A 20,371-nucleotide genomic window follows, 5' to 3' on the forward strand; every position below is an offset into this window, starting at 1 on the left:
AGACATTAAGGTGGATGTGAAGCGGACGATAGCTGCCCACCGCCAAAGTGGGGCCAAAAAAAGGCAGAAGAATCGGCGCGGAGGGCCTCACCCCGTTCGAGGAGAGAATCGCTGCGATCGTGGGTGACGGGAGGACACGTGGCTGACAATGATCACCCCACAAGGTTAATACCATGTTTTTTTAGAACTCACAACAAATGTGTTCAGACAGTAACCTACACTCAGCCCTGTGAGAGAAAGGTTCATGCGTAAATGTATGTGCGGTATTTGTAATAAATCTTTTGAATTCAAATAGAAGCACATCAGCATATCAAAGACGATATCAAAAACTTTGACTCCTTTTTGATGACTCAATGTATTATTTCAATACACAGGAGAGGACACGCTCGCTGAAAAAAAAGCAAGAGGGGTACATTATGTCAATTTAAACACATTTTAATCATGTGTAACCGATGCACATGTTCAAATGAAGTAAATTCAAAAGACTTTTTTTCAGTGCATGTGCTGGAGTCACGAAGCGATTGTGAGGGCAATAGGCGGCATAAATGATCACCTCACAAATATCAGGGGTTCATTAAGTACACTGGTTAACAAATGAATTCTCGGCCCTTGCCTCAATTGCGTTGTTGAAATCAAATGTTGCCGGGCATGAATTGTTCATCGGTGCTAATTTGTCATGTGTCTCTGGTGTGCAGATTTATGAGAACATTTTCCCAGCATCACCTCTAAGTGTCGCCAAAGCACCAAAAGCTGCAGAAGCGTTCACATTCACACCTACGGGCAATTTAGAGTCTCCAATTAATGCATGTTTTTGGGATGTGGGAGGAAACCGGAGTGCCCGGAGAAAATTTGTGGGGTTTTATTACAAGGAAAAAAAGAAGACTCTTTGCAAAGAGAGGAAAAGGTACAAGCCGTCACGAGTTGTCCCCCCTTATTGAAGAGCAAGCAAAGAAACACCTTTGTTATATTGAAGTGAGGGAGACAGAGAAGAAAAGGAAAGCAAAACAATTCTCTTTGTCCAACTGCACTCAATTTATCTTTATCGAAAAAACAGCTCGTCGTCACAATTGAACAATAAAGCATCTGAAGGTTGTATAAAACTAATAGAAGTAATATTGGGTATATATAAAACATACATTTTCCAACTCACAATTGCAGTCAATTTTCAAGAAATATTGCGCCATTGCCGCGATTTTATGATTTTCTTCCTGCTTCGAGGCCGCTTATCCTCTTTTGGTTCCAGAAACACAGACTTAGCTCTCTCGCTCTCGTACAGTGCAGTTTTTTGCTCGCTCTGCTTGCTTGGCTTCTGTTGAAATTTTTTCTTGCTGATAAGCTTGTTTTTCTTCTAAAAAATAATAATAATAAATAAAATAAAATAGAAGCAGCAACTCCTGGATATTTTGAAACCTGTGGGACTGTACTTTTTTTGTAGATACAGTCAGTTGTTGCCATATTCCAATATTTTCTGATACCATCGCAGCATTACGTGAGCGTGGCCTGCTAATTAGCACAAGCCAGCTATTAGGAACAAGACCAGCAATCAAGATGCCTCCCTTTTCCACTGAGGACTATCACGGACTGCTGCAGAGGATGTCAATCCTGGAAACGAAAATCCACCGTCTCTAAGTGTATGTGGATGCAAATGGACAGTCTGGGAATGCAACAACTCTACCGATGTCTCAAAATGGCGAGCAGAAGTGTGCTAACAGGCATCCACTTACCTCAACAAAGAGGACGGATGTGGACTGTGGAAACGGTAAAGGCCCATCGGGCATTTCTCCCTGAAATTTACTGGGAGCAAAGCCCAAAGATATGTGCCTTGCCACAATTCTGTCTCTGAGCTCTTCAGGCAGTTCCTTTGACCTGATGATTCTCATTTGCTCTGATATGCACTGTGAGCTGTAAGGTCTTATATCGACAAGTGTGTGGCTTTCCTAATCAAGTCCAATCAGTATAATCAAACACAGCTGGACTCCAAGGTGCAGAACCATCTCAAGGATGATCAGAAGAAATGGACAGCACCCGAGTTAAATAGATGAATGTCACAGCAAAGGGTCGGAATACTGATGGCTGTGTGATAGTTCCGTTTTTCTTTTGGAATAAATCTGCAAAAGTTTTTTTCTGTCAATATGGGGTGCTGTGTGTACATTGAGGAAAAATGGCTGCAATATAACAAAGTATGTTGCGGTTGTTAGCTTCCCCCTGCCTTGTCCACACCTGCTCCAGAGTGCATCTTCCCGACCTGCGCCTCATTGAACCAAATTACCCGATGCATATAACCTTGTGTCTCATTCTCTCTGGTCGCCAGTCCGTTGTACCTCGTCATCCCATTCCATCATTCTTTATATTGCACGTCTCTGACTCAACCTGTTTTCAATATTGACCTTGCCTTTTGCCACCGTTGCCTTTGCTGATTGCCTGCCAGTTGTTTATTAAACAGTGTATTTTCTGGAACTAACTTCTGCCTATAAGTCCTGCCTCCTCGTACTCTTCATGAAAATTGGCCAAGAATTAAAGGCACAGTTTTTTTTCATCCAAACTGCTTCTGACTATTGTTCTCTGTTTGCGTAATATCACTCGATTGAAGCAGATTCTAACATTCCATACTATGAAATAAGTTAAAGTATGCATGATTCCTGAGCCGTCACCTTATCGTGGTGGAGGGGTTTGTGTGTCCCAATGATCCTAGGAGCCAAGTTGTCTGGGGCTTTATGCCCCTGGTAGGGTCACCCAAAGCAAAGACATAGCACGGCTTAAATGACCCCCTATGATGAAACACATAAATGGGCAAGTCTCCCTTGCCTGGACGTGGGCCACCGGGCACTCCCTCTGGGTCCCCCTTCCCATGGGCTCATCACCTGTGGAGGGGCCAATGGAGTAGACATCCGGGCGGAGACCTTGGCGGTCCGATTCCCGGCTACAGAAACTGCCTCTAGGGACGTGGAGTGTCACCTCTGTGGCAGGGAAGGAGGCCGAGGTGATGTCCGGTGTTGAGAAGTTCTGACTATATATATAGTCGGGTTCACCACTACAAACAGTTTGTGCTCCGGTACCAGTCCTCTTGAAACGGGTTGGACTCTTTTCCACCCTGGAGTTTCCCACGGTGAGAGGAGCCGAGCAGGTGTGGGCATTGCCCCCCTACTCGGTGCCTGTATGTTGGGGTTTACACCGGTGGACGAGAGGGTAGCCTCCCTCTGCCTTTGGGTGGGGGGGACTGGTCTCAACTGTTGTTTGTACCAATACACCAAACAGCAGTTCAGAGTACCCGCCATTTTTGGAGTGCATTGGAGTTCGCCCAACCAGTTTACATGTGTTTTGTGGACTTAGAGAAGGCGTTTGACTGTCTGTCTCGGGGAGTCCTGTGGGGGTGCGCCGAGAGTATGGGTTGCCAGACTCCCTGATACGGACTTTTCGGTCCCTGTATGATTGGTGTCAGCGTTTGGTCCACATTGCCGGCAGTAAGTTGGATTTGTTTCCAGTGAGAGATAGACTTTGCCAAAGCTGCCTTTTGCCACCAATTCTATTCATTACCTTTATGGACAGAATTTATTGGCGGAGCTGGGATGTTGAGGGTGTTTGGTTTGATGACGTCAGTATTGCTGCTTTTTGAAGATGATGTGGCTCTGATTGCTTCATCAAGCCGTGATCTCCAACTCTCAATGGAACAGTTCGCAGCAGAGTGTGAAGTGGCTGGGATGAAAATCAGCACCTCCAAATCTGAGGCCATGGTCCTCAGTCAGGGAAGGGTGGAGTGCCCTCTCCGGATGAAGGAGGAGAGCCTGTCCCAAGTGGAGGAATTCAACTATTTCAGGGTCTTGTTCACGAGTCAGGAAAGAATGGAACGGGAGATCGAGAGGCAGATTGGTGTAGCGTCTGCAGTGACTGTATCGGACTGTCGTGGTGAAGACCTATGTTAACCCCTGGTCACGAGCTGACCGAAAGAACAAGATCACGGACACAAGCGGCCACACAAGCAGGGTGTCCGGGCTCTCCCTTAGAGATAGTTGAGAAGCTCGGGCCTCCGGGAGGGGCTGGAAGAAGCGGCTGGGGAGAGGGACGTCTGTGCTTCCCTGCTGAAGTTGCTGCCTCCGCAACCCGACCTCGTATAAGTGGAGCAAAATGGATGGATGATTCGTGCTGATATATCGGATCAATATCGGTAACGGCCAATACTCAAGGCTGCAATTTCGGTATCCTATCGGAACTGAAAAACTTGTATCACAACATCCCTATTTCAAAGTCAACTCAAATCTCTTCCTCTTCTATCTTCTATCACCTCTTCCAAGATAGCCTCCGACATCTGACCATCTTCTGACACGCTTCCCACACCCCGTTATTATTGTTATCTGTCCTGTACAAGTTTTTGTCTCAATGTTCGTGTGCACCCATGTTAGATTTCTTTAAATATGAAGAAAAGTGCTATACTTATCATTATTATTAGTCGTAATTATTATAATAATTATTGTGTCTTTACAATATAACATTTTTAACCAGTCTTTGCATGGAGACAAAAAATAAATAAATAAATAAATAAAAGAATGATTGCTTCACAGCATGATTTGAATTTGCATCGCAGACATAACGTCACGCTTTTGGCCCAATGAGGGTGTGCACCTGGCAGAGTAGATCTGAATACTGCTATGAACGGTTTAATGTGTACGGATTTGGAAAAATGTGAACAGTTAAAACTTCACCATGGAACTCATCTAAAAATTGTTTGTTGTTGCCTTGTGCTGGACTGCAAAGAATAAGCCTACCAATCCTGGGCATGGTTGCTTGAATCCTGAGGCGGCAGTGGGCTGACAAGTCGAGATACTTGCATCCAGACAGCATCATACAGGTTCTTCTTAGTGGTGTGGACAGTGCAGGGAACAATCAGTGGCATGCCAAATAGACTGGGTCGGTTCTTCTGAGATGACAAGAAGTAAAGCTCTGTACGCATCTGAAAGAGCAAGAGATGGAATATTATTCTGTAAGCAGATTTATACTGTACATTTTTGGCAAACTAGAACGTAAGATGGAGTCACAAAAAAGTATGTGAACCCTTGAAATTACCTGGATTTCTGCATATTGGTCATTTCCCCATTGTGGGACAAATAAAGGTTATCTTATTAACATGATCTGATCTTCATCACTGTAAAGTCCCAATAATACAAAACCTCAAGTTTTCAAGTTTTTCCAAGTTTTCTTAAAGGAACTAGTTAATGGTGAGAACATTTGCACTTATTTCAGTTCTGGACTTACAAATGATGTTTGCAGAAAAAATCTTCCCCAAAAAGACAGATGCAATATTTGATTTTCAGCCAGATTTTGGTCCGCCCACAATTTGGACGTAGCAAGCAGGAGCGGATTACATTTCCTCACTGAATTTGTACGTATTCTTTGGTGTCAAAATTGCCTACATTGAAAGTCTGGATGAGTCACCGATGGTGTAGTGGTACACTCGCCTGACTTTGGTGTGAGCAGCGTGGGTTCGGTTCCCACTCAGTGACGGTGTGAATGTGAGTGCGAATGGTTGTCCGTGCCTGTGTGCCCTGCGACTGACTGGCGACCAGTTCAGGGTGTAGTCCGCCTTTCGCCCGAAGTCTGCTGGGATAGGCTCCAGCGCCCTGTGACCCTAACCAGGATAAGCGGTGTTGAAAATGGATGGATGGATGAAAGTCTGGATGTGGTTTTTTTTCTTAGACAATGATGAGTGGAAATAGTGATGGTGCAACATGTTGGAAGGTATGGTGTTTAAAAAAAAAAATCGACCGTTGAAATGCCTCCTTGAGGAAAGAAGACAGCCATGTCATCCCACAAGAATTCTTGCAATGCGTGTCAGCCAAAAGTATTATGACGCGTAATGTCCCAAAACTGTGACCGATTGTCACCAAAATCTACAGACCCTTTCCAAAAAATTTGAATATCATGGGAACGTTTTTATTTCCATAATTCCATTCAAAAAGTTAAACTTTCATAGATTATAGATTCAGGGCACACAATTTAAACAATTTCAAGTATTTATTTGTTTATTTTCACAAATTTTGGGCTTCCAGCTCATAAGACCCACAAAATCAGGAATTTAAAAAATGTGAATACTGTGAAGAAATCACCATTTAGTTCGCTGTTTTTGTAGAAAAAAAAAGAAATTAGGGTCACATTAAATCAAATAAAATATGGTACTTTCAAAATGATATGTTCATCTTCAATACTTGGTTGGGAATCCGTTTGCTTTAATCACTGCCTCGATGCGCCGTGGCATTGAGGCCATCAGCCTGTGGGGCATTGCCTGGGAGCTATGGATACCCAGATTTTCTTGATGCATGCTTTCAGTTCTTTGTTATCGGGTCTGGGCCCTCATTTTCCTCTAGATAATACCCCATAGATTCTCAATGGGGTGTAGATCTGGCGAGTTGGCTGGCCAGTCTAGCACTGTGATGGCATGGGCATCAAACCAGGTTTTGATGCTTCTGGCAGTATGGGCAGGGGCCAGGCAGGTCCTGCTGGAAGATGAAATATGCACCTCCATTCAGACCCTCAGCAGAAGGGATCATGAAGTCCTCTAAAACATTCTGGTTGCGGTGATCTTGGATTTAAGAAAGCAGAGTTTACCAACACCTGTACTGGACATTGCACCCCAAATCATGACTGACTGTGGATATTTTACACTGGACCTCAAGCAGCTTGAGTTCTGTTCTTCACCAGTTTTCCTCCAAACCCTTGGACCTTGATTCCCGAATGAAAGGCACACATTACTTTCATCGGAAAAGAGGACCTTGGACCACTGGCCAACAGTCCAGTGCTCCTTCTACTTGGCCCAGTTTAGACACTTTACGTTGGCTCAGGCTCAGAAGTGGCTTGACCCGAGGAACCCGACAGTTGTAGCCCATCTCCCGGATGTGTCTGAATGTGGTGATTTTTGAAGCTGTGACTCCCGCCTCATTCCACTCTTTCTGGATCTCTGATGGATTCTTGAATCTTCTCCGTTTGATAATCCACTGAAGCCCACAGTCATCTCTTTTGCTGGTGCATCTTCTCCTGCCACATTTTGTCCTTCCAACGATATGCTTGGACACAGCACTCTGTGAACAGCCAGCCTCCTTAGCTATGAACTTTTCTGGCTTACCCATCCTATGATGTTCTTCTGGCCAGTTGTCAAGTCTGCAGTCTTCCCCATATTGAACCCTACTGAGACAATTGAACCAAACAATTTAATGACACCTGGGGAAACCTGTGCAGGTGCCTTGCTTTGCTTCTGTTTAAATTTTTTCTTCCGGATAAGCTTGTTTTTCTTCTAAAAAAAATTAGAAGCAGCGAATCCTGGATATTTTGAAACCTGTGGGACTGTACGGTAATGGACCTTCCAGCAGTTCTCCCTGGAATTTACTGAGAGCAAAGCCCAAAGATATGGGACAACATCTAAAAGGGAGGACACAAAACCAGCAATTACCGAGGAATCCGGCTGGCCTGCGTTGCGGGCTGCTTGAACCCCGAGTGTGCGGCCGTGGATGGTAGCTACAGCGAAGGGCAAGAAAAAAGGACGCGGGTCAATGCGAAACATTGACATCAGACTTACAAATAGATATGAGTCAAGAATCTTCATTTCCCACCACCACTGAAAGGTATGAAAATAAATCATACAAGAAAAAAATGGCACCCCAAACGTTAATAGTTGGTGATGGAGCTATCAAGGATGTGAAACGTTTTTTGCAGTGAGAAGAACACCAAAGTACTGTGTTTTACCAATGACATGGTGTCTGATATCTCGAAAAAAATCCTGGAGGTCACTAATCAGCACCCAACTGTGAACTATTTCATTATACACACAGGGGCCCTGGATGTTCTTAAGCAGGAATCAGAGGTACTGAAGCGAGATTTCATTGATCGCCTAACAAAAGTGCAATGTTTGGATGCCGTGGTTTTTAGTAGTTGACCTCTCCCACCTGTACGATTTGGAGATGAACGTTTCTCTAGGCTCAGTCAATTAAATAAGTGGCTCACAGAAACGTGTACTGCACTATCCGTGGGTTTTATTGACAATTTCGGCATTTTTGGGGAGCGCAGACATCTTTACAAGGCAGACGGTTTCTGTCTAAATAGACAAGGGGTTAAGTTATTGGCTGCCACAATTTTTATTGTGTACGTCATTCAGCGGCCCCAAAAGAAAACACTGGCATTGGTGACATGGCTGAAGGACAAAAAGATGCAGTTGTTCCCAAAAAATCGGCGGAACAGGAGGTAAGGCGACACGAGGCGCAGACGAATTCATTAGCTCCATCCAAACAATCGACGGAGCGAATGAGAAATGAGATGAGTCAGCACGGTGAATCTCCCACACCCCTCGCTGCCCCATTGGAGCAAAGCCCAACGCAAAACTCACTCTCGACTAGCCTAAATTCTCTGCTTGGTGTGACGGACAGGATGAAGACTATTGTCAATATTGGAATCCAACGCACACGATGCTAAGATCTTCCTCCCATCCCCCCTCACCTGAAACCACCATCCACTAAGATGCGAAGGGCCCCTCCTCCACCCATGAAGAACCTTATCTGGAGATCTGACTGATATCTGACTTCTCAGAACTGCTGTCGTTTATTAGTACTGACTTCAACTATTTTGTCATAACGGGAGACTTTAACATTCATGTTGACAATAACATGGGGAAAAAAATGGAAAGAACTCTGCTATACATTTGAGGATTTTGCCTATCATAGCTATGCAGATGACACACAGTTATATCTAGCAGTGTCTCCAGATGACTACAGTTAAATTGAGGTGTTGTGTCACTGTCTAAAACAGATAACTGAATGTGCCAAAATGTTCTTTAATTCAACCACAACAAAACAGATAATTGTTTTGGGAAATAAAGAGAAGAGGACTGCTCTTAGCAAATACCTGGAGTCCCTCTCTTTAAAAACCAAAGACCAAGTCCGAAACATTGGTGGTCTGATAGATTCCGATCTGACTTTCAACAGTCATATCAAATTCATTACTAAAACTGCCTTCTACCATCTGAAGAGCATATCCAGATTGAAGGCTTGCATGTGTCAAGCAGACCAGGAGAAGCTCATCCATGCTTTTATCTCATGTAGACTTGACTTCGGTCTTCTGACTGGACTCCCTAAAAAGAACATTAAACAGCTGCAGCTCATTCAGAATGCTGCAGCTCGGGTTCTGACCAGAACAAAGAGGTCAGAGCATAACACTCCAATTCTAAATTCTTTATACTGGCTTCCAGTCAGCTTGAGAATAGATTATAAACTTCTGCTACTGGTCTATAAATCACTAAACGGTTTAGGTCCTGAATACATGAATGAAATGCTAATGGACTATAAACCCAGTAGGGATCGGAGATTGACAGACTCAGGTCAAATAGTGGAGGACAAGAGTCCAAAGCAAAAATGGTGAAGCAGCATTTAGCTATTATGCTATACACAAATAGAATGAGTTGTCAACAGAAGTGACGTCAGCGCCAACTGTGCACGTTTTTAAGTCCCGGTTAAAAACTCTTCTTTTTTCCGATGCTTTTTAGAGCATTTCCACGTTGAAATATTTCTTGCACTCTACGCTGTTTTAATTGTATTTTTATGTTTTTTCTCTTTGTTTAAATGTTTATAAGCTGTTTTTGTTCTTTGTTTTTAAGTGCTTTTAATCATGTAAAGCGAATTGAGTTACCTTGTGTATGTCCCATGTTGACTGCATCATCCGCAGACCTGTTCGCTTGGTTAGGCAAACTGCAGGGGATCCAGCAGGGGACCTGTGACACTCTTGAGGTGGTCCAGCACGAGACGTTCAAAGGACTTCATGACCAGAGATGTCAAAGCGACAGGCCTGTAGTCATTTAGACCCGAGATTGCAGGTTTCTTGGGGACTGGAATGATGGTGGAGCGTTTGAAACGGGATGGTACGTCACACAGTTCCAGAGATCTATTGAAGATCTGAGTGAAGACTGGCGCGAGCTGGTCCGCGCAGACTTTTGCGGCAGGACGGGGACACATGGTCTGGGCCTGCCGCTTTGTTAATCTTTTGTCGTTTGAAGATGCGTCTCACATCCTGTTCATGGATGGTTGACGCAGAAGTCAGGTGTGTGATTGCGGCCGGGTGGGTGTGGGGTGTGAAAGTGTCCTTTTCAAATCTGCAGTGGAAGGTATTCAAGTCGTTGGCTAGTGTGCTATTGTTCTCAGCTTGGGGGGATCGTCGCTTGTAATTAGTCAGCGATTGGAATGCATGCCAGACTGATTTAGTCGTTCCATCTTTGCTTCATTGGTCCACTTTTTCACTGTTTTCACTGTAGGCTTAGCGCATTTAAGTTCTTGCCTGTACGTCGGTATTAAGTGAATTAAGCAGTGATCAGACGAGCCCAGGGCTGCACGAGGTATAGCACGGTATGCGTTTTTTACCGTAGTGTAGCAGTGGTCTAAAATGTTATTTTGCCTGGTAGGACAGTCGATGTGCTGCTTGTATTTAATACTTATGGCTGTGTGATATTTCAGTTTTTCTTCAATAAATCTGCAAATATCTCAACAAAATGGGGTGCCGTCTGCACATTAATGAGGGGGAAAAAATGATCTTAAATGATTTTAGCAAATGGTTGCACTATAACATACTTAAAAATTTAAGGGGGTCTGAATACTTTCCGTACCCACTGTATATGTCACAGTCTGCCTGCCATTTCCTCTGTCACCAGCCAAAGCCAGCCAATCACAGTTTGCCAGCTACACCGCCTATTTAAGGCTTTGCTGACAACGCAATCAGTGTCAGAGTGTCCGACAGTCACCTGTGCAAGTTGACTACTCTGTATTCTGGCTTTGAATCGATCTGTCACGTGGATTCAGCCTTCATTAAAATCCTATTCTGGTGGTTTGGTCCTACATCACACTTGCCACGTTGTCAGTATAATACCAATTTGAAAGATGCAGTGGTTGGTAACTCAAGCAACATGGCGTCTTCTTTTATTTCCTGAAAAGAAGTGGTTTGCGATATTCCACCCGACATCGACGTTATGCAGAAATCAAGGTAAATCCAAATAGTACAGAATTTTTCTTGCACCTGGAAAACTAATTACTGGTACACTATAATTCAAATGTGATTCTCACCATCTTTCTGTGCATGGCAATGATGTAGCCAGTAACAGCACTACCATTTCCCAGGATATTTTGCACATTTAGGAACCCCTTCGCCAGTGACGCTTCTGGATTGCAGACTGCACTGGGTGGCCATTCGTTCCAAATGAGGACGGGGTCATTTTCTTGGTGACCATTAGATGTTATACTGTTGACTACAGCATTGTATTCATATGATGAGTAAATAGAAAGTGGAAAAGAGAGAATTTATTGCGTGGATTACTTACAACCTGAATAATAAACCCAGTACTGTAGTAATAATTGGGAAGGCTGACCTGGCGGTTTTGATGCTGGAGAACCTGGCACTGGGATCTCAAAAGCACACAAAAAGCTGCTTACAGTCAGACGGACCTTCTGGTGATCCTGGGAGAAATTCTGAACATAAAACATAGCAGAAATCAGACCTGTTTTGAGAAGACAAAGTTGCATTTGTCAAGTTAGACAATTGTGTTTAGTGTCACTGAAACAAGGCGATGCCAAGAAAAACTCCAATTTGCATGAAATTTGCCTGGTTCAAAGTTTCTGAATGAACATGAAAAACATTGGTACAAGGTAAATAAATACTGTCCTATACTGTCTCATTTGTTGATGTACTGTATGTTGTGTGTGGTGTCCACACCAGCAACAATGGACCAATGCCAACTGAAATGGTTTTTTTTATGCTTGTATTTAGTTTACCAGTAAGTGAACCACACGGTGCAGGGATAATGATTACCAGTCCGAGGTTGGTAGTCACTTAGCTCATACAGTATGAGGCTATGTTACTTAGCTCATATGAGGTTCATAGCCTAACAGGCCAACACGCCTTTTGCAATACAATTCTCTACTGATTCCGGCTGTTTACTAATACACACACTCCACAGACCATGTCACCCGTCTCGCCATCCAGCACCCTATTAAATATTAACTCAGGCTCATCACCTAAAAGCACTCATTAGACCTCCAGCCCCATCACTCCTCCAGTTGACATCGCCGATCCTCTAACACAAACCTCCTCACACCCACCCATCATTGGAACCAAGCATATTCATCAAAACTTAATATAACATTCATAGTTGACTACTCTACTCTTTTAAACTACTGTTAGGTGTACGATCTAAGCCCACATTTTACCGTTGTTTACTACTTGACATTAAAGTTATCTTACGAATTCCCATGGCTTCTCTGTATTCTCCGAATCTCCTTTGCTTGATGTGTGTTTTATTACTCCATCAAGTGTAATCTGTTAGCTATTATAGAGGCGAGGATTAGTAATTTAGAACCTTATACAGGATCTTCAAACACCCACTGTCGTCGAGGTGGCCCGTATGAACCATTCTCTTGACGCAACCCAAGTCGCTGGGAAATCAGGAAGGTTGGGTGACTGTTTGGTGGGGGCATAGCTTGAGGTGCACCCTTGACCATGGGTTTTGGCAATTACTACACACTGTTAACTCATTCACCGCCAGCCGTTTCCTGAGCAGGGAACCCCAAGACTGCCAGGCATTTTCGAGCAATTTCACTGATTTTGAAAGCCCAACCGAATACTGTGTACTATGACGATGTAAACACCAAAACCACCCAAAGAAAAATGAGACGCTCTTCTTTCATCAGAAAAAAAAAGTGTTTCTAGCTTATACAGTTCTTTAGTAATCAGCAGTCAAATATCGGCTACTTTCAGCCAAATCTGTTTCCGGAGGAAAGAAATTGAGAAAATAGCCTTTTTGTGAAAGCAGACACATCAAGCAGAACAATGACTTTGACACCAAAATATCTGTGGAACTTTAGTGAAAATCTCGAACATCTGAACATAAAACAATACGGAGAACGTACTTTTGACAGAAAAATTATTTATTTACAAGTATAACTATAGACAGAATTTACATTAGACAAAAATGCATGAACAAATGGGGCTCCCACACTTGCACTTTTTTCCTCCAAATTGTCCTCCTCTACCGTTTCGTCCAGGTTTTTATTACCTTGCGCATAAAATGTAGCAAAGTTTTATCCACATATGGATAAAACTTGGCACAATAAATTTCTAGTACCGAAAGCATTTTCTTTTCGATTTTTTTATTTGATTTTGTCTTCTCTCTTTTCTGCCATTATGTTTGCACTATACATTATGTCTTCTCATTGTCTCTTGCACCCCGGCCCCTCCTTCTTTCTCCTCTGAGGGAGGGATGTTCAGCTCAAGGCATTGTTGCCCTCTACAGGGTGGCATTCCTCATTGTAGTTATCCAGAGGCTTGACAATCACACAAAAACTGCACAAGACCCTCCCCTCACCCATCCCCGTTAAAAAACACCATTGACCTCTTTAGACGGCATTGGCAGGGAATAGATGGATTCTTCATGATGGCATTGGCAGGGAATGAGTTAAGCATGTGAAATTGGCATTAGTGACACCGGAGGCTGATGTTAAGTGTATCCCAGTGACCAAAGGAGGTGACGTCAAATCCTAGTGAATTTGCTTGCGGGAAAGAATTATGCTGGATTAACTATATCTTCATATACTGTGGAATCACAGTTCACAAATGCCCATGTTAACGAATACATTTGTTTATCATCAGAATTATGGGAGAAATAGTGCATCGGTGCATAAATTATGCTTCAGTTCACAAACAGTCACAACATCGAATTTGACATAAATACAGTAAATGCAACCTTAATGAGTACCTTAATTTTGGCACCATGAACTTCAGCGAGAAGAATCTGTTCAGGCTTCAGTTTGCACATGACACTCAGCAGCTTTTTTAGTCCGGTGTATTTCTCATCCATATTTAACCTTAAGCCATAGCACACAGGAGTGGAACCATCCAGTTTAATAACTGGAAATACACCACAAAACATTATTATCAATCAAGAAGCTGAAATGTAGCAAATAAGCTAAAACGGTCAACACTCACCGGTTATCTCCAGATGCATGGATCTATCCATGGGTAGAGGCAGGGACAAGAAGTTGAAAGGGTCAAAACGTGAGCTGATGTGGCCACAGGTCTTGCATTTTACTTGTGACTTTAGTTGACCATGGAAAAGATCCACCACAATAGAGCGGTTCCTACGCAGGTGATTCTCCCATGCCTTGAAGTTGAACATAGTCTCCTTTTACACAAAGATCAACCTCTGCTTATTTATATTGAACCAGAAAATACAACAATGTGAATTAATCTCCTTGGCCACTCCTTGAAAGAAATAAGACTGCGGCCAGAAGTCTTATTTTACATATTTTAGTCTGACCACTGAAAATGTAACAAAACAAAAGGAGGCCATCATCTAAAACACTGGGCTCTAAATCAAACCGCAGATAAATCTTGTTGCACTTTGTCATGTTTTAATTGCAACAGCAGCAACACTAACATTATCAGATGAACCATCTGACCTCTCTCCATCAGAGAGCAAGATAAACGGAAAACAAAGTGCTTTAGGGAGTGTGGTTGAGTGCACTTGTTGACTTACACTAACCAGACATGCAAACACCAGAGGCATGAAAAATGTGACAAAAATAAATACATTTTAGGTGGGGGGTGGGGGATCCACCGAGCCCCTGCCGAGAATATTTTTTATTTTACCATAAATTCAGCAATCTAGAAGACTCTAAAGAGTACAATAAGGCAAAAAAAAATTTTTTTTTGTTTGTTGGCGGCACGGTGGCCGACTGGTTAGAGCGTCAGCCTCACAGTTCTGAGGAGCAAAGAATCAACTAAAATCATTGTTTGTTTCACTATTACCAACTTCAAAGGGTAATCCCAAATGCATCCTCCAGGAAAATATTAAGTACAATATTTTTCTGTTTTTATTGGCCATTTCTGAATTTGAAGTTAGTTCATTCTGTGTTGTGACATAATCCTTAACAGCGCTCCGTCGCTTAATACATTTAACATTAACATCAGTAAACTACAACCCCAATTCCAATGAAGTTGGGACGTTGTGTTAAACATAAATAAAAACAGAGAACAATGATTTGCAAATCATGTTCAACCTATGTTTTAATTGAATACACTACAAAGATATTTAATGTTCAAACTGACAAACCTTGTTTTTAGCAAATAATCATTAACTTGGAATTTTATGGCTGCAACACGTTCCAGAAAAGCTGGGACAGGTGGCAAAAAAGACTGAGAAAGTTGAGGAGGTGGCAGGTGGCACTGCATCAAAAACCGACATCAATTTGTAAAGCAGTGGTCCCCAACCACCGGGCCGCGGGCCAGTACTGGGCCATGAGGCATTTGTTACCGGGCCGCAGAGAAAGAATGACCAATTTATATAATTTCTGTTGTATTGCAATTCGCGTGTCAATGTGTTTTATTTTGAAAAATGACCGGATCTCCACCGCAACAGCTGCGCGTCTCAATTGACACGTCGAGACTGCACGCTTCCGTTTCCGGTCCGAGCGGGCTGGCTAACGGCGGCAGAGCTCAAAGAACGAAATCATTTCATAAACTAATTCAGCTCATTGCGTTTACTCAAAAGATTTGTTCTTTTGAACAAAACATTATATCAGGAGTCCTACTTAAAATATGGGTTTATCGCAACAGTTAACTCTCACGCACCAACTCCGCTCTGATACAAATACAGTCGTAGGTTGCTGTTCGACACAGGCAGAACTACTTTTACGGAGTTAAACGTCTAATCTTATTGAGAAGCTACGGAACTGCAGTCTAGTCTGGCTACAACAACTCCGACCCCCACTCCTGCATTGCGCCCACAGTGGACGCACCACGAACGGCGAAGGAGGAAGTAGAAGCAAGGCAAGCGTGTGTGTGTGTGTGTATATATATCCATCCATCCATTTTCTGAGCCGCTTCTCCTCAGTAGGGTCGCGGGCGTGCTGGAGCCTATCCCAGCTGTCATCGGGCAGGAGGCGGGGTACACCCTGAGCTGGTTGCCAGCCAATCGCAGGGCACATAGAAACAAACAACCATTCGCACTCACAGTCACACCTACGGGCAATTTAGAGTCTCCAATTAATGCATGTTTTTGGGATGTGGGAGGAAACCGGAGTGCCCGGAGAAAACCCACGCAGGCACGGGGAGAAAACATGCAAACTCCACACAGGCGGGGCCGGGGACTGAACCCGGGTCCTCAGAACTGTGAGGCTGACGCTCTAACCAGTATATATATATATATATATGCACGCCACCACAGCCGTTCCGTGAGAAAAATGGCGACTCCTAACCGGTCCGCGGTACAAAGAAGGTTGGGGAACATTGGAAAAGTAAAGGATATCACCACATGGGCTCAGGAACACACTCAGAAAACCAATGTCAGTAACTACAGTTCGGTGCTACATCCGTAAGTGCAACTTGAAACTCTACTATGCGAAGCCATTTATCAACAACATCCAGAAACGCTGCCGACTTCTCTGGGCTCGAGCTCATCTACGATGGACTGATGCAAAGTGAAAAAGTGTTCTGTGGTCCGACGAGTCCAGATTTCAAATTGTTTTGGGAAATTTGGATGTCGTTTCCTCCAGCCCAAAGAGGAAGAGAACCAGCCTGACCGTTATGGACGCAAAGTTCAAAAGCCAGCCTCTGTGATGGTATGGGGCTGTGTTAGTGCCAATGGCATGGGTAACTTACACATCTGTGAAGGCACAATAAATGCTGAAAGGTACATACAGGTTATGGAGAAACATATGCTGCCATCCAAGCAACGTCTTTTTCATGGACGCCCCTGCTTATTTCAGCAAGACAATGCCAAACCACATTCTGCACGTGTTACAACAGCGTGGCTTCGTAGTAAAAGAGTGCGGGTACTAGACTGGCCTGCTTGCAATCCAGACCTGTCTCCCATTGAAAATGTGTGGCGCATTATGAAGCATAAAATACAACAACGGAGACCGCGAACTGTTGAACAGCTAAAGCTGTACATCAAGCAAGAATTCCACCTACAAAGCTTCAACAATTAGTGTCCTCAGTTCCCAAACGTTTATTGAATGTTGTTAAAAGAAAAGGTGACGTAACACAGTGGTAAACATGACCCTGTCCCAGCTTTTTTGGAACCTGTTGCAGCCATAAAATTCTAAGTTAATAATTATTTGCTATAAACAATGAAGTTTTTCAGATCGAACATTAAATCTTGTCTTTGTAGTGTATTCAATTCAATATAGGTCGAACATGATTTGCAAATCATTGTATTCTGTTTTTATTTATGTTTAACACAACGTCCCAAAGGCGGCACAGTGGGGCGACTGGTTAGAGCGTCTGCCTCACAGTTCTGAGTAGCGGGGTTCAATCCCCGGCCCCGCCTGTGTGGAGTTTGCATGTTCTCCCCGTCCGTGCCTGCGTGGGTTTTCTCCGGGCACTCCGGTTTCCTCCCACATCCAAAAAACATGCATGGTAGGTTAATTGAAGTCTCTAAATTGCCCCTAGGTGTGAATGTGAGTGCGGATGGTTGTTTGTTTATGTGTGCCCTGCGATTGGCTGGCAACCAGTTCAGGGTGTACCCCTCCTCCTGCCCGATGATAGCTGGGATAGGCTCCAGCACTCCCGCGACCCTTGTGAGGAGAAGTGGCTCAGAAAATGGATGGATGGATGGACAACGTCCCAACTTCATTGGAATTGGGGTTGTAATTAGATCATTGTAGCCGTGTTTCCTAATTAATACAAACTGTACTAGCGGCCTGTCGCCGATGTTACGTATGCTTCGCGGTTCCACTTGGGACCACAACAAGGGCCCTGACCCACAGCACCTCAATGCAAAAATACAAAAGACCAGCGGAACAAACACCACACTGGCTGATCTGATCAGCAAAAATGTTGCTTAAACATAAGAGTAGCAATAGAGGATGTCCGCTCCACAGGTGGGTAGAGTAGCCAAATATTGTCCTCAAGTAAGAGTACGGATACGTGACAATAATGTGACTCAAGTATAAGTAAATAGTAGTCCTCCAAAAAGTTACTTAAGAGTAAAAAGTACCCAGTGAAATTATTACTCAAGTACTGAGATATATAGTTGATAAGCAATAACTGATAAATAAAAGTAGCGAGCGACATTTAGATCCTTGTAACGGAGCAAAAGTACCGTGACATATTAACAGCAGAAGCGACGGAGGGTTTTTTTCTACTCAACTCCTGTGACTTCGAGCGCACAGGCGGAACCTCAGGCCGCATATTAGTCCGCCGCGGAATAATATTCACAAACATCTGTGTGTTGATGGTGGATGTATGGAATGGATCGAGCTGCCACTGTTCAAGGAGTACGAAACAGCCTATGACGTCAGTGACGGCACCTCCCATCCCCCCCTGGAAAAACTCATCGGATCTGTACCATTTACGTAAATGGCCTATTTTGAGTTCAAAACGGCGAATTTCGCCGAAAGGTGACTAATTTGCATGTATGACTAACGTTGTGAAGTGGCAAATTACCGAAATAGCGTGACTTTGCACTTCTTTGCCACTTTAAATTTGAATTGCTCGCTTCACCATTTTATTTGTTTTATGCATCCTAAATATTATTAGGGTTGGGCATTGTTTGAAATGGGATGATTCCAGTTCCTCGTTTCAATTTCTGGTTTCAAATGATTTTTGATTCAGATTCTTTTCGGGGGAAAGGTAAAAATAAGTTTGCATCGTTCAAATGAGGGAGCAAACCAGTTATTTTTGGGATGAATTTATTTGAAAGTCGCGATAAAATGTAATTACATTAACTTTTTACATTTGACGGATTTCACTCTAAATTTTTAACTAGTATACTCATATCACACCTATGAACTTGGATTTTTTTACAAGCGCTTTATTTTTGAAAACCTCATGAACATTCCTGCATGAGTGTCTGATGATTTTTTTTTTTTAAACACCTAACATGCACTCGTACAGTCTATCACAGTGACAGCTCTTTGTGGTATTATATTAGATTATTCTTTGAATTCATATGTTGCATTATTATTTTACATACATCAAATACTGTATCTTATCCATTTCATCTATCCATCTCTACCTGTCCCGTCCCATATTTTTTCCCAGCAGTTTATCCAGACTGGCTGCTTGGTTTGCCAAGTAGTCCCTGATAGGTGATGTGAATTTGTCTCTGCAGAGATGTGAACAAACATGGTCACCTTTCTAACGTTAGCTCAGGGTTGACTATTTATGTCGGTGCTGTTACTGCGCTTCTCCTCGACTGAGGGTCAGAGCCAGACGAAGAAGACGGGACAGTTTTTTTAATTTTTTACCTGCCCTGTTCAGCTGCATGGCCATGCAGAATGGTGGATCTGTATGCCTTTGGTGCTGGAATAGTTTTGCTGGGCAACAGAGGAGTTTAAAATACTCCCTCTGCTTATTTTTCCATCCATTTTTCCTCCGCTTATCCAAGATCGGACCGGCAATCTTCCCCCACCATCAGAACCAACTCACCACAAGGTCGTAATCAGTTGACAGCTCCGCCCCACTCTTCACCCAAGTGTCCAAGACATGCGGCCGATGACACAACCACAAAGTGGTCATCGAACTGCGACCTCGGGTGTTCTGGTGCTAAGTGCACATATGGACAGCCTTATGCTTGAACATGGTCTTTGGTATGGACAATCCGTGTTGAGGACAGAATGCCAGTAACAGAACACCACTCGGGCTTTGCTTGGGGGGGGGGCGTTCCTCCCAATGACGCCCTTCCAGGTCTCACTGTCATTGCCCACGTGAGCATTGAAGTCCCCCAGTAGAACGATGGAGTCCCCAGTGGGAGCGCTCTCCAGCACCCCCTCTAAGGACTACAAAAAGGGTGGGAACTCTGAACTGCTGTTTGATGCATAGGCACAAACAACAGTCAGGACCCATCCCCCCCACCCGAAGGCGGAGGGAGGCTATCCTCTCGTCCATCGGGGCGAACCCCAATGTACAGGCGACGAGCTGGGGGGCAATAAGTACACCCGCACCTGCTCGGCACCTCTCACCGTGGGCTACTCCAGAGTGGAAGACAGTCCAACCCCTCCCAAGAGGACTGGCACCAGACCCCAAGCTGTGTGTGGAGGAGAGCTCGACTAATCTAGTCGGAACTTCTCTACCTCACACACCATCTTGGGCTCCTTCTCTGCCTGAGAGGTGACATTCCACGCCCCTAGAACCAGCTTCTGTAGCCGGGGATCGGATCGCCAAGGTGCCCGCCTTCGCCCACCGCCCAGCTCACATTGCACCTGACCCCTATGGCCCCTCCCACAGGTGGTGAGCCCATGGGAATTGGAACCCACGTTACCCTTTTGGGCTATGCCCGGCTGGGCCCCATGGGTGCAGGCCCGGCCACCAGGCACTTGCCTTCGAGCCCCACCTCCAGGTTTGGCTCCAGAGGGGGCCC

The 20,371-nt window shown here is 44.0% G+C and overlaps 1 protein-coding gene across 7 annotated transcripts in view; it reads right to left on the minus strand.

Moving 5' to 3' along the window:
* Positions 1-20,371, minus strand: part of usp32 (ubiquitin specific peptidase 32) — a 143,041-nt gene that overhangs the window by 28,968 nt on the left and 93,702 nt on the right. For 4 of the 7 annotated variants that reach the window (XM_061783063.1, XM_061783062.1, XM_061783066.1 and 1 more), the window contains 5 exons: positions 13,996-14,191; positions 13,766-13,917; positions 11,384-11,483; positions 11,082-11,263; positions 4,761-4,945 (listed from right to left, as the gene is read on the minus strand). In XM_061783063.1, the coding sequence (XP_061639047.1) occupies positions 4,761-4,945; positions 11,082-11,263; positions 11,384-11,483; positions 13,766-13,917; positions 13,996-14,191 (815 nt within the window). The remainder of the gene's footprint in view (positions 1-4,760; positions 4,946-11,081; positions 11,264-11,383; positions 11,484-13,765; positions 13,918-13,995; positions 14,192-20,371) is intronic. The other 3 variants (XM_061783068.1, XM_061783065.1, XM_061783064.1) reach the window with 1 other exon arrangement.

This window comes from Phyllopteryx taeniolatus, chromosome 8 (assembly GCF_024500385.1).
Source record: "Phyllopteryx taeniolatus isolate TA_2022b chromosome 8, UOR_Ptae_1.2, whole genome shotgun sequence".
Lineage (NCBI taxonomy): Eukaryota > Metazoa > Chordata > Actinopteri > Syngnathiformes > Syngnathidae > Phyllopteryx > Phyllopteryx taeniolatus.